General features: G+C 31.9%; 1 protein-coding gene across 1 annotated transcript; it reads right to left on the minus strand.

Moving 5' to 3' along the window:
* Window positions 1-542: 542 nt before the first annotated feature.
* Window positions 543-10003, minus strand: LOC139484145 (uncharacterized). The gene is made up of 3 exons (XM_071267874.1): window positions 9949-10003; window positions 5176-5436; window positions 543-1059 (listed from the first exon to the last, which is right to left on the minus strand). Exons 1-3 carry the CDS (start codon window positions 10001-10003, stop codon window positions 647-649), a joined length of 729 nt encoding a protein of 242 aa, XP_071123975.1. The 3' UTR covers window positions 543-646.
* Window positions 10004-12556: the final 2553 nt, after the last annotated feature.

Consider the following 12556-nt stretch of genomic DNA (forward strand, 5'->3'; position numbering starts at 1 on the left):
AGGTTAATGTATGTTTTCCAATACAGTTACTTAATAAGATTTTCCAAATTCTACACACGAATGTGTTAGTTCTGGTTTTTTTTTTTTTAAAGTGTCATGGCGAGTGTTGCATTATCAAATTCATCTCAAATATTTCCCCTTTATTTTAGCGATAAATTAACAACATTTCATATTATTTGTTTCGAAAGTTAAAATGAGCGTTTACGACCATTTTTTTGTAATTCAGTCTAAAAAATGGAGGACAGTATGTTTATGCCTTAATCAACAGCACACGATAACTATCAAACGAATTAAATGTTTAAGAAAATAAAAGTTTGCATTTTAATCAAGGAAAATAATGAATATACACAGGTCATTATTGTATGCCTTGAAAATTGGTATCGTCCAGGTTGATTCTTCAAAAAAAGAGTTATCGTTCTGAAAGAAAATTACTCTACATAGGTAAATAAGTGTTTATAATTTTTAATTAATAATTGTTGCAAAACGAGCTAATAGATACATTGGTATTAAAGATATTGTGCAATGAAAATTTTGTTTCTAAATCACACTTATCAACTTGATATTAAACAGCCAAGATATAAAGTTTTCTTTCAAATTCATTCGAAATTATAAGCCATAAAGTTATTCTTTTGCTAGAATTTTACTCTTATGCAGAAGATTCTGAAGTTTGGGTTTCCCTTTTGTTAATATCAAATATTTTTCTCTTCTTGTCCTTTGCTTTTTCTCCTATTTTCTTGGAATTCCAAAAGGTAATTGTCGACTTTACAAACTTAACCAAACTGAGTAAATCAGCAAGTACAACCAGTCCAACGACAATACAAATAAAAGCAGCTCCGGCTAATCCCATCGTCTCAGAAGATTTCCGTTTATCAGGAGCAGATGACCGCTTGCGGATGCTAGACGATAGTTGTGTTTTATTTACTGCTAGTTCCTTTTTAATCTTCTGTAATTCTGATTCAAGTTCCTTCAGCAACTCTTCCTGGGTTTTATTTGGAATTATCTTGGAACCCCAATGTTCTAGTCTTCTCCTATATTCACATCTACATGGACACATATTTGCTGAAAATAATGACATCTGATATTATATGATTATTCATTTTCCCTTCTATTATACGTATATATAACACTGTCAATGAACAAGTATTTAATATCTAGAAACCTGGAACATCAATTTCACAGATGACTACATATATGTTCCAACTGTCGTAACCATAATCCCGTCTTCTTTATTTTGATTGTAATAGCACTAAATGGCACTTGTTATCGAATGTGTACTTACCATTAGTTTACCCGTACATAGCCGATGAGATCAACCTTAGTTTTAGATGATGTTCGTGTTGCTGGGTCTTTAGTAATTCTATGAAGCGCTGTGTGAACTTGTTTGTCTTTTTTTTGTTTTGTTTGCAGTGGTGTTGTCAGTTTCCTCTGGACATATGAGTTTTGAATATTCCCTTGGTATCATCTACCTCTTTTTCAAATTGTAAAAATAAAGCCAATAAAGTGCCAATGCTATATTTCCGTGTCATTTGATTATATTTTATTATGGTATATACAGCTTGCAAATCATTGTCAAAGTAGAATACAATATGAAAGTTTAGATGACATAAGGCCTAATCTTTTTTTCTATTTTTACCTTTAGATTTTAACATTACTCATCGTTGTTTTAGTACATTTATGTATTAAGAAAATAACAAATCAGTTATTCGGGTCATCTAGACTTCTCTATTCCATGTCACAACTGGGTTTTTTCCGTTGATAGAGTAAATGTTTGTTCTTCCCTCGCCAGAATTCGAACTCATGCTATTGAGATATCGATAAAACACCGATAATTTTGCTAATCTGCAATCAATTCATTCTGCATGCCTAATATATCATGTTTTGTGTTACAACGGTAGATTCTACTGACAAAGAAAGGTAACACTAGTCTGCCGAAAGCTGAATTTCTCACTTCAGTCTAGGTGGCCGAGTGGTCTAGAGCGCTGGACATTGTGCAGGCGATATTGTGTCGATATCTCAACAGCATGAGTTCGAACACCAGCGAGGAAAGAACAAAAATTTGCTTCCGCAAATTTGCAGATTTATTATTGTTGTGCTGATATTTAGAGTGAATATGAATATAATATGTAATTTCAGCCGTGTATCACCTTCACTGGTAATCCAATGGATGGATCTGTCGTAGTGTTATCACTTGTTAAGATCTACTTATATATATATATGTATTGTTGTATACAAGACGTGACAATAACACGTATAGAAATCGTTTGGTCCTTTACAAAATCCATTATAAAAAAATGTATGACTATAACGAATCTAAGATACAAATTACAAAAAAAAGAAAATAGTCACAAAAAATATTTTGGATAGCAAAATAACAAACTTCTTTCATTTAGAATTAGTTGTCTTAAATGAAATGACGAAAAAGGGTCCGTGTAACACTTATCAATTCAAAGTTTTAAAAATGTTTGATATTAGAATTTTGATCAAAGTTTTAAAATATCAAAATTCCAAATTGTGTAAAAGTTTTGAAATTTTGAAATTTTAACCAAATAATAAAAATATTAAACTTTTAAATATCGTTTTTAAATTTGATAGTTTAGAAATTTTATCAAACTTTTAAAATACTAAATTGAACGTGCAATTTTGATTATTTCACTTTTTGAATGTTTGATTTTTTAAATTTTTGATTAAAATATAAAAAATAAAAGAGGGGCGAAAAGAAGTGAACATGAAAACACGGCTCTGATTATAATCATTCTAAGTTAGGAATAAATAGCACGAAATATATCAAATTCTTTTTCATTGCAAAATAAAAAATTAAAAGAAGAAGTCGGTTTTTTTTTAATTTTAAAATATAAAATATCACATGGGATAACAGTACTGAAATTTTAAGATTGTGCATCTATTAAAAACATTTAAACCTATTTAAACCGGCATTAAAAAGGACAGAGGCTCCTGAATTGGGACAGGTGCAGGCTCACAAATGTAACAGGGTTAAAATTGTTTCGTGACATCACAACCCTCACCCTATACCTCTAGCCAATGTAGAATAAACTAACACTTAGCAATACGCACAGTAAAACGCACTTTAAAAGAAAGCCAAGTCCAATGTCAGAATAGGAAACAAAAAAAAACTAATCAAAATGACAATGATAATAAATTAACAAAGGACTATATATAAAGCTAGCAGTTACTGACATGTGCCGGCTCCAGACCTTAATTAAACTTATTGAGAGATTATGTCTTCATCATATGAATAACAAGCACAATCCCTCCCTGTTGTATTTATTGCTATCATTCATGAAATATTTGTCACTGGAAACAAAACAACGAGAATTTAATAGGTTCTTAACATACAAATTCCAAAGAAACAGAGTAGCCCTTATATATGGATTTTGATATATTTAATAGTTATAGGAAGATGTGGTATGAGTGCCAATGAGACAACTCGACATCCAATTAACAATTTATATATTTAGTAAACCATTATAGGTTAAGGTAAGGCACTCAACACGGAGCCTTGGCTCATACAGAACAGCAAGCTATAAAGGGCCCCAAAAATTACGAGTGTAAAACCAATCAAACGGGAAAACTAACGGTCTAATCTATATCAAAACGAGAAACGAGAAACACGTATGAATTACATCAACAGACGACAACCTGTACATCATATTTTTTACACTTTGGCGAAACACCTCTTCAATTGTTTCGGTTCTTATATTTACTTCTCTTTCAAATATTCAGTTTTCAGCGTTCTGTAGGTGAATGCTCCAAGTACTTAAAATTCAGCGTTTTATAATGTACTGGTTTTTCGAGAGCAACATTGGTGTATGGCCAAAAAAGGAAAATTCCTCTGCTTGCACATAATTTTTTTCTTCTTCAAACTGGGGTTCAGAATATTTCTATGTACCATTATTGAAGCCCCTCGTGGAAGTATCAAAGAAAAATAAAAAAAAAATGTCACCTTAGTGACAATATTTATATATCAGATTTCAAAAAATATTACCATTTATCGTTGATATAAACTATTCAAAATAATTTTTAATTTTCAAAATACCGACACCTACAAATGGACAGATGGGCGCATAATGTACAGCGGCAATTTTTACTTAAATATTGAGGCTAAAAATAATGTTTATGGTATATCTTTATATTATGAATGTGTTCAGCTTTTACAAAACCAGAACGATAAGCTGGATGTTAAGGTTGTTTTTTTTTTCCTTTTTAATTGAATTTGACTATATTGGCTTTTTTTTAACGTAATTCGATTCGAGCGTCTCTAATAAGTCTTTTGTACACGAAATGCGCGTCTGGCGCAAATACAAAATTTACATCCGGGTATCTATCTATGAAGAGTTTATGTAGATACCTTATAACAATTTCCTGACTCCGATCCAGGCTACCAATATTTGATCTTACTCTTAATTTCGGCGTAAAAATATATCAAAAACCTCCCACATTCCAGACTAGCACAACGTTCATTGCGACAACATGAATTCAGATTTCCTACCGTACCAATACTGATTGATACAAGGCAATATATGCTTACAAGGAAGTAATTATTTACATAGGCGACAATGGTAGCCTTATTTGGTCCGGCCTTTTCACTAGCAAAGATCCATATTTTACATGTATACTTAGTACGAAATAAACATATATTGATGTGACTACGTGGCAAATATTTGTCAGCCTAAACGACTCACAAAACAGAGTATCTGCGAGGTATTCAGTTTACAATTTTAAACACTGCCCTCTTTTCAAGCCGACGAGGAAACTAAAATAATATTTTATATATTTGGTTCGTTCGAAATGCTAATAGGAATTGACCTTCATTTTCTTATCTTGGGTGGCTGATACACTGCATTCGGGGTTGTTATGGCAAATTATAATTATATTAAAACTTATGTATACATGCGTGTTGACCATGAAACTTAAGACTTTAAAAATATGTGTATCAAACTAATAAAGATGCATTATTCCATTAATGCTAAATTTCTTTACAGTAGTTGTATTGTATCACCGCAATTTATGACAAAAGATGTTTTAGTCAATGACCATGATAGTATTGTCTGAATTTATACCATTACTTTTTGTATTTAATTCTCCCAACCTCCTTTGTTTACGTTCTACGCAATAGAAAATAAATAGAATGGCAAGCGTAAAATGTATTCTACATACTTGCATTTATAAAGAGACTCATTTCATCTGTTAGCGTCCGTCCGGAAATGATTGTCACATGGCATTTATACAACCCCTCGTCTGTCCATTTAACGTGTTCAAAAACCAGACTAGGTAATGTAACGTTCCCGCCTTTTGCGTACTCAGAAACGATCACACTGGTGTCATCCATTGATCTTGTCCAAAACAGTTTTGTGATATCCTCTTTGTATTTGACGTCACAGGTTAAGGTAACACTTTCATCCTCGTCGGCTATAATATCTGGTAAGCAGAAAATGTACAAAATGCAGGCAATAAAGCATTCATCCTAGACTGTATAACGTTACAGCATATTTTTTTTTTATTTTAGTGCGCACTTCATGTGTTTCCGGTACACCTTAAATGGGGAACTGTCAAATTCGTGTTCATCGATTTGACTCAAATTCTCAGGCTTGATTTAGAACATACTTAAACGTATATCCAAATTACAAAAAGTATCCAACAAACAATTAACAAAGCATGGAATCTATAATATATATACCAGCATTTCGTGTGTATTTTTATCTAGACTTCATCTAATTAACCATCGGGATGACCTCCGAAGACTGGCGACGGTCACATAACCGGTTATAAAAATTATAAAGAGATAGCTAGAATATGCATTTGATTTTCTCTTGGTCTGTTTGATTTCATGTTTCAGGGGGAAAATATGTTTTTACCTGTGTAAAAATGATTTTTTTGTGTATCGAATCAGTCAACACAATGGTTCACCCTAGTCTTATTTTCAATGTTGACGGTCTTTTCCTTTTTATAGATTAACACGCCTAGTACATGCACAACCCATCTCAAGCTACGGGGTCTAATAGAAGGTGACATGACTATGGTTCAATGAGGTTAACTTATAAACTTGCAAGTTCATAATACATCAGCTATGTTTTGAATGTATTTTGACAAATTTGAGACAAACTTACTGCTTATAACTAACCATTATTCTAAAATTTCCGCTTTTATTAATACTTAAAACAAAAAGAATCGTATTGCAAAAATACCGAACTTCAAGAAAAATTCAAAACAAATTCCAAAATCAAAAGCTCAAACATATCAAACGAATGAAAAAAAACAATTGTCAAATTCTTGGCATGGGTTGTTCTCCTGGGGTACATATCCGACACAAAGGGTGTTTACAGTATTAAACTATATGCGGTATGTACTATCAACGACAAAAAAACAATTTTTGCTGACGCTACTGTCAAATCTGAAATTTACCAACTTTTTTCTAGATTAATCTGTATTATTTTTTTTTATTTTAAGTCAGTTATGTTGTTACTCTGTGATGAATGTTTACACAGTTTTAGTTGCTAAATCAAAACCATTATCACATTGACCTATTATGTCTGTTTGCTTTACTTAGTAACCCAATTTTGTCAATGTAACGGAACTATAAACAATTCTCATACAACATGTACAAGTGGGAGATATAGCTTGCTTTATAACCAGGTTTAACCCACCATTATTTTTGGAAAATGCATGTACCAAATCAAAAATAAGGCAATTGTCTTTTTCACTTGTTCCGTTGATTGAAAGCGTTTCATTTTGACAGATTTTATGAACTTTTTATTTTTTTCTATAATATTTTCCTTAGTTTGGTATTTTTGTTTTAAAGTTTTCCCCATCTGCACTAAAATTATGAAAACGGAATTATTGCCCTTAAATGACGGTTTTGACTTTTCGAGTATTTTCCAATGATTTTGAAATCTATCATAGAAAGTAGTAGCTGTAAACACTAGAAGACATAAGCCATACACGAAATCTAAAATTGGCAATATTTTGGGAACAATCGAACAACTCCTCGAGGTACTTTAAATTTTGTGATTTCTTTTTTAATATGGTTATCTTTTACCGAGAGAGTAAAATACCACCAACCAATTATAATGTATAAAACTAAAGGCTCTTAAGAGCCTGTGTCGCTTTCCTTGTTATATGTGCATATTAAACAAATTACACATATGTATTCATGACAAAATTGTGTTTTGGTGATGGTTATGTGTTCGTAGATCTTACTTTACTGAACATTCTTGTTACTTACAATTTTCTGTATGTCTATAATAAACTTGGACCTTTCGTTACAGAGGAAAATTTTTGTAAAAATTTACAAAAATTTACAAAATTAATGAAAATTGTTTAAAATTAACTATAAAGGGCAATAGCTCCTTAAGGGGTCAATTGACCATTTTGCTCATGTTCACTTATTTGTAGATCTTATTTTGTTGAACATTATTGCTGTTTACGGTTTATCTCTATCTATAATAGTATTCAAGATAATAACCAAAAATGGCAAAATGTCCTTAAAATTACCAATTAAGGCAGCAGCCCAACAACAGATTGTCCTATTCAACTGAAAATTTCAGGGCAGATAGATCTTAACTTAATAAACAATTTAACCCCGTATCAAATTTGCTCTAAATGCTTTGCTTTCAGAGTTATAAGCCAAAATCTATATTTTACCCCTATGTTCTATTTTTAGTCATGGTGGCCATCTCGGTTGGCTGGCCGGATCAACAGACACATTTTTTAAAAAACATACCCTAATGATGATTGTGAACAAGTTTGGTTAAATTTGGCCCAGTAGTTTCAGAGGAGAAGATTTTTGTAAAAGTTAACGACGACGGACGACGACGAAACGGACGACGACGGACGACGACGACGGACGACGACGACGACGGACGACGACGACGACGGACGACGACGACGACGACGACGACGACGGACGACGATGGACGCCGGAAACAAAGTGATGAAAGTGGTCAATTAACCCCATAAGGAGTTAAAAATGTCGTTATGTAGAATTATTCAAAAAATATTGTAACAATCATTTTTCTTTGTTAAAAATGTTATGTATTAAAATAAAAATACATTGTATTTTGTTTGGGGGGCTCAATGAAAATTAGACAAGTTTTCGTTGAGTCACCCTCTTTTAATAAAGAATATATCATTGAATTATTATAATTATTATTACAAGATAAAAACATCACCATGTTGTTTTCAATTTCTTCTTATAGTCGAACTGGGCAGTTTCGAAGTCTGAAATGTCGTGGTATTTTTTATTTGTAACTAATAGAATTTTGTTTTCTTGTTTGAATAGTGTTATGTTCAGTCATATTGGGACCTCTTATAGCTAGTGGTATGTGTATTGTTCATTGTTGTAAGCCAGGATTTAAATCTACTTCATTTTGTCTCATTGGCAATCATACCGTTTCTTTTTATTTTTTTATTTGTAAAAGATTAAGACTATGTTATCGTCCTAGCGTATTATCTATATCATATCATGTGTCTTTGAATATATGCTGCTTTTGTCCTATATTAGACGCGACTGTCGCCGTAATTCTGTAGGCATATGTCTGATTTTTTTCAGCAAAGGGAGACAATTTGATATATTCATTCATGAAGGTGTCGTTACACAACTCAAAGATTACCTGTTTTCTTCTGACAAGCAGTTGTCCTTTCACCTGTGCATGGAACATCAGCCCATCCAGTCGGAACAGAAATTACACATTCCTCAGGAAATTCAATATTATTTGGCTCGCCTCAATAAAATAAAACAAAGTAGTTTTTATTGAGTTGTAAGTTTTTCGAATTCTTCCGTTTCTTACCCTCAGGCTTTAAAGGAAGTTTTAAGTATTTTTTTCGACACTGTTTTTGCAAAACATCTGATGGTTTTTTTTCCTGAATAATGCATAAACATAGTGATCGTTTATGCATTAATGTTGAACATACAAGATTATACATGTATCCTGAAATAAACTTTTTCTTAACTATATCAATGATAAAAAATTTCTGAAATTTTTAATAGCATTTTCCTAACCTTAGAGCGTCCGAAACGCTTTTCTTGATTGGCAAGCACTGGATGCGTTTTTGAAAATTACTTTGTAGATTATGTATTCCGTCACAATTGGTAAAAATCCCCAGGTGACAACAAAATTAGATTGCATTCTGAACTATGGAAATCAATTAGACTAAACGATATATAAGTCGACGATCCTTTAAAAAGAATGGAACTGACAATAATTGAGCGATTTTAAAAAATCAACCAGTAACAGTATACGGTAAATCACATGGAAAAACGTACAAAAGGAGAAATATATACGGATATCAGTGATTACATCAATGATAATTCAATCTTCAAAAAGAACATTAAATTGGAAAACGATCAAATTAAATTATGACAACACGAAGTAATTGAAACGAGTTTCCAGAACATGCGTCTCCTATCATAATATTTTTTAAAGGTGAGATTCCAGCTAACAAGTAATCTATTGATCCAAGATAAGATCAAATGTAAACTATATGTATGCAGCTAGTCTGTAGCTTTTTTATATGCATTGTTAAACATTTAAACATACATGTTATATGAGTCTGACTCATATCAGATTTATTGTACTTTATGCCTCTATTAAAACTTACTGTGTTTTTTTTTTATTCTTTTTCTTTTTAATTTGTTTGTTTATTGTTTGTTTGTTGTTTTTGTGTGTGTGGTTTTTTTTATGGGGGGGATAGAATGCAACAAAGGAGAAAAAAACATTAGTATCAATGTTGATAATATTTTGAAACATTAAAAGTAGCAAACATAATGTGAACATTACGCAGTTTTAAGAAAACGATTGATTGACTGTTGCTTGCAGATTTGATATGACGTTTCATTTACTTCATATACAGGTGCTGCTGGGATGTTGGGACATAGAAATTCAAAGTTCACGAAAGGAAAATTGAAATCATCTTTGTTGTCGAAATACTTACTTATCAACTGACCCTTATTTTTCAATTTCTTGGTGTAAGTCATAATATGAGCCATTTTTAACGGTATCCTTTATTTCAAGTTCGATGGAATAAATACGTTCAACATAGACACAAAACTTTGAATTATTTAGTGAGCAGGACATCATAATTCTAATTTATGTACGCTGCTGGACAGATGATGACAAAAATGTCCACTAGCAGTGACATCAACCGAGTGATAATACTGGTAAATTGAGAAAGGTACCATAACGGCTATCAAAAATCAGAAATCCAAGAAAATCCGACAATAATATGGCAAAACACGACAAAGAATGCACAAAAATCTACGAAAACTACATAACAAAGTAAAGACTGAACAACACGAACCCAACCAAAACACCCGGAGTGATGTCAGATGCTCGGAGGTTCCTGTTCCACATATGGCACTGGAGATGATATACATGTTCAATATACCTGCAATATTTACCGTCGATAGTCTATCATTTCTCATGCCATGAATCAATGATAAAAGGAATAAAAAAAACTGACACTAATAAACGTACCTTGTGCCCATCTATCGTTGGATTCTAATTTAGAACCATCGATCCATGTCCAATCCAGTGCTGTTGTTTTAATATGATCGATTAGTCCTATCCAAAACCCTTTACCAATTCTATTTTAGAATTAAAGTAATGCAATCGTGATGAATATTATTTAAATCTTTGCTAGCAGGTTTTTTTTAATGTAAGTTCTGTCAAATACCTTGTCATAATTGCTTTTAACATTTGAAGTCATTGTACTTTACATGTATATAATTTCAAAGGGTATAAAATTAAAAATAATAATACAAATTGAAAGCCGCTATTGCTATGACAACTCGTGCTGGCAACCGAAATATAACGTTTTTAATAAGAACATGATATCAAATGACAATAATACTTTATAAATGTGGTGCGTCTGAAGCGCTTTTCTGGAGTGTTACTTATAACAGGAACAATACAACACAAAAAGAAGTGTTGGTCAATGGTGTTTAAGGTTGCAAATACAGCTGTTTCTCAAACCACGCCTCTTTTGGATAATATTCATATATATGTTAATTTGTTAACGTACTGGTTCCCATTTATGATCTCTGTGTTTCATCAAATAGAGACATCACTTGGGAATGTAACCAGTATAGAAAAACAAGGTAGCGCCTATATTTTAATTCTTATGAGGTCCAGAAATGGAGGTAAGGGTAGTATAGAATGTTAGCATAAGTTTAAACTCTTAAAAGTTCAGGGCACATAAAGGTTGAAAATATGCCGCACAGCCCGATATTTTGACCTTTGAATAAAATAGTAGCGAATATAAACTTTCCGTTCTGTGATATTATTTGTCACGAAACTTCATAGTAAAAGTATTACAGTTTTAGCCGCAAAGGGAGTTGCTATGGGAAATTGCATTGTCTATATTTACAGAATTGCAACCTGTAGTGGTTGAATAAGTAGAGACCAATATGACCACAAGGGGGATAGTGTTATCCATCTAAATATAATTGTCCCTTAGTGAGTTAAACTTAATACGTTGACAGTAAGTAGAAGATGTCAAAATCACCTATGTTAAAGGGGAATCAATTTAGAAGGCAAAAATTAAAATCAACATCAGATATCCATGTTCTTGAAGGCAACAGAAAAGAAACATGAGAAAACATACTACTGTTTAATAGGAGAAACATAATTCTATAATGAAAGGTGCAATTAAAGAATCCAAGAACAACACCCACCAAATGCAAAAGATCATAAACACAAAAACTCACCCAGCTGGATTATGATAAAGAAAATGTGAAATCCACACTAAACAGATTTAACAATCACCACCAATAACTGATTTATTGATATACACTCATTCGGATTTCTAGACATAAGAAAGACCAAACGAACAACTATACGTAAAAATTCTCCGTATCTATGAAAATTAAATCAAATTAATCTGTTCAAGTTTTATTCGAAAAATACTCTAGAATTAAGTAATGATAAAAAATAACGTTGATATATAGATACGGGTATTGAGTTTTTTATTGTACAAAACGGTTCCTTGACTTCTTATAGATTGCAAAACATAAATATAAAACAACTTACTCTGATAATACACTGTTTTCTTCTGCAGTTTTAGGCATCATCATTTCAGCATTAAGATTCTCACAAAATTTATTTGAATTTGTAAAATTCCTCATTTCTGGGTCCAGCTTATAGCATTTAGAACCATGGCGATTCCAGCCTTCGGAACAGGTTAATATGCCTGATTAATACAAGAAAGTTATATGTATTACCCTTGCGGATGCTTCTCGTTTGTTTGTGTTTGACGTAGAATTGACCACTCATTGAATTTACGACTTTAGAGCAATACGTAAAAAGGATATGCAATTGTTTACTTCGAAATGAGACTTTTGGTTTAATAGAAATATGTATAAATATGTATAAATATTAAAATTAAAATAGCAGATAAAAAAGGGACAATGAACAAAAACTCCTTAACAGCTTGCAATTGCATTAATCGTGTCCTACTTTATCAAATACAACTGCACATCAAGAACGATTTATTTTTTAACAATACCCAATAATTTACCTTATTATTTGATAACAACTCATTT

This window comes from Mytilus edulis, chromosome 8 (genome assembly GCF_963676685.1).
Source record: "Mytilus edulis chromosome 8, xbMytEdul2.2, whole genome shotgun sequence".
NCBI classification, from domain to species: Eukaryota; Metazoa; Mollusca; class Bivalvia; order Mytilida; family Mytilidae; genus Mytilus; species Mytilus edulis.

Coding starts and splice junctions, on each gene's coding strand:
- LOC139484145 (XM_071267874.1), bottom strand. CDS start 10,003: ATGGCTCATATTATGACTTACACCAAGAAATTGAAAAATAAGGGTCAG. Junction 5,437..9,948: donor AAATAAGGGTCAGTTGATAA/GTAAGTATTTCG, acceptor TCTGCTTACCAG/ATATTATAGCCGACGAGGAT. Junction 1,060..5,175: donor GAGTCTCTTTATAAATGCAA/GTATGTAGAATA, acceptor CATTATTTTCAG/CAAATATGTGTCCATGTAGA.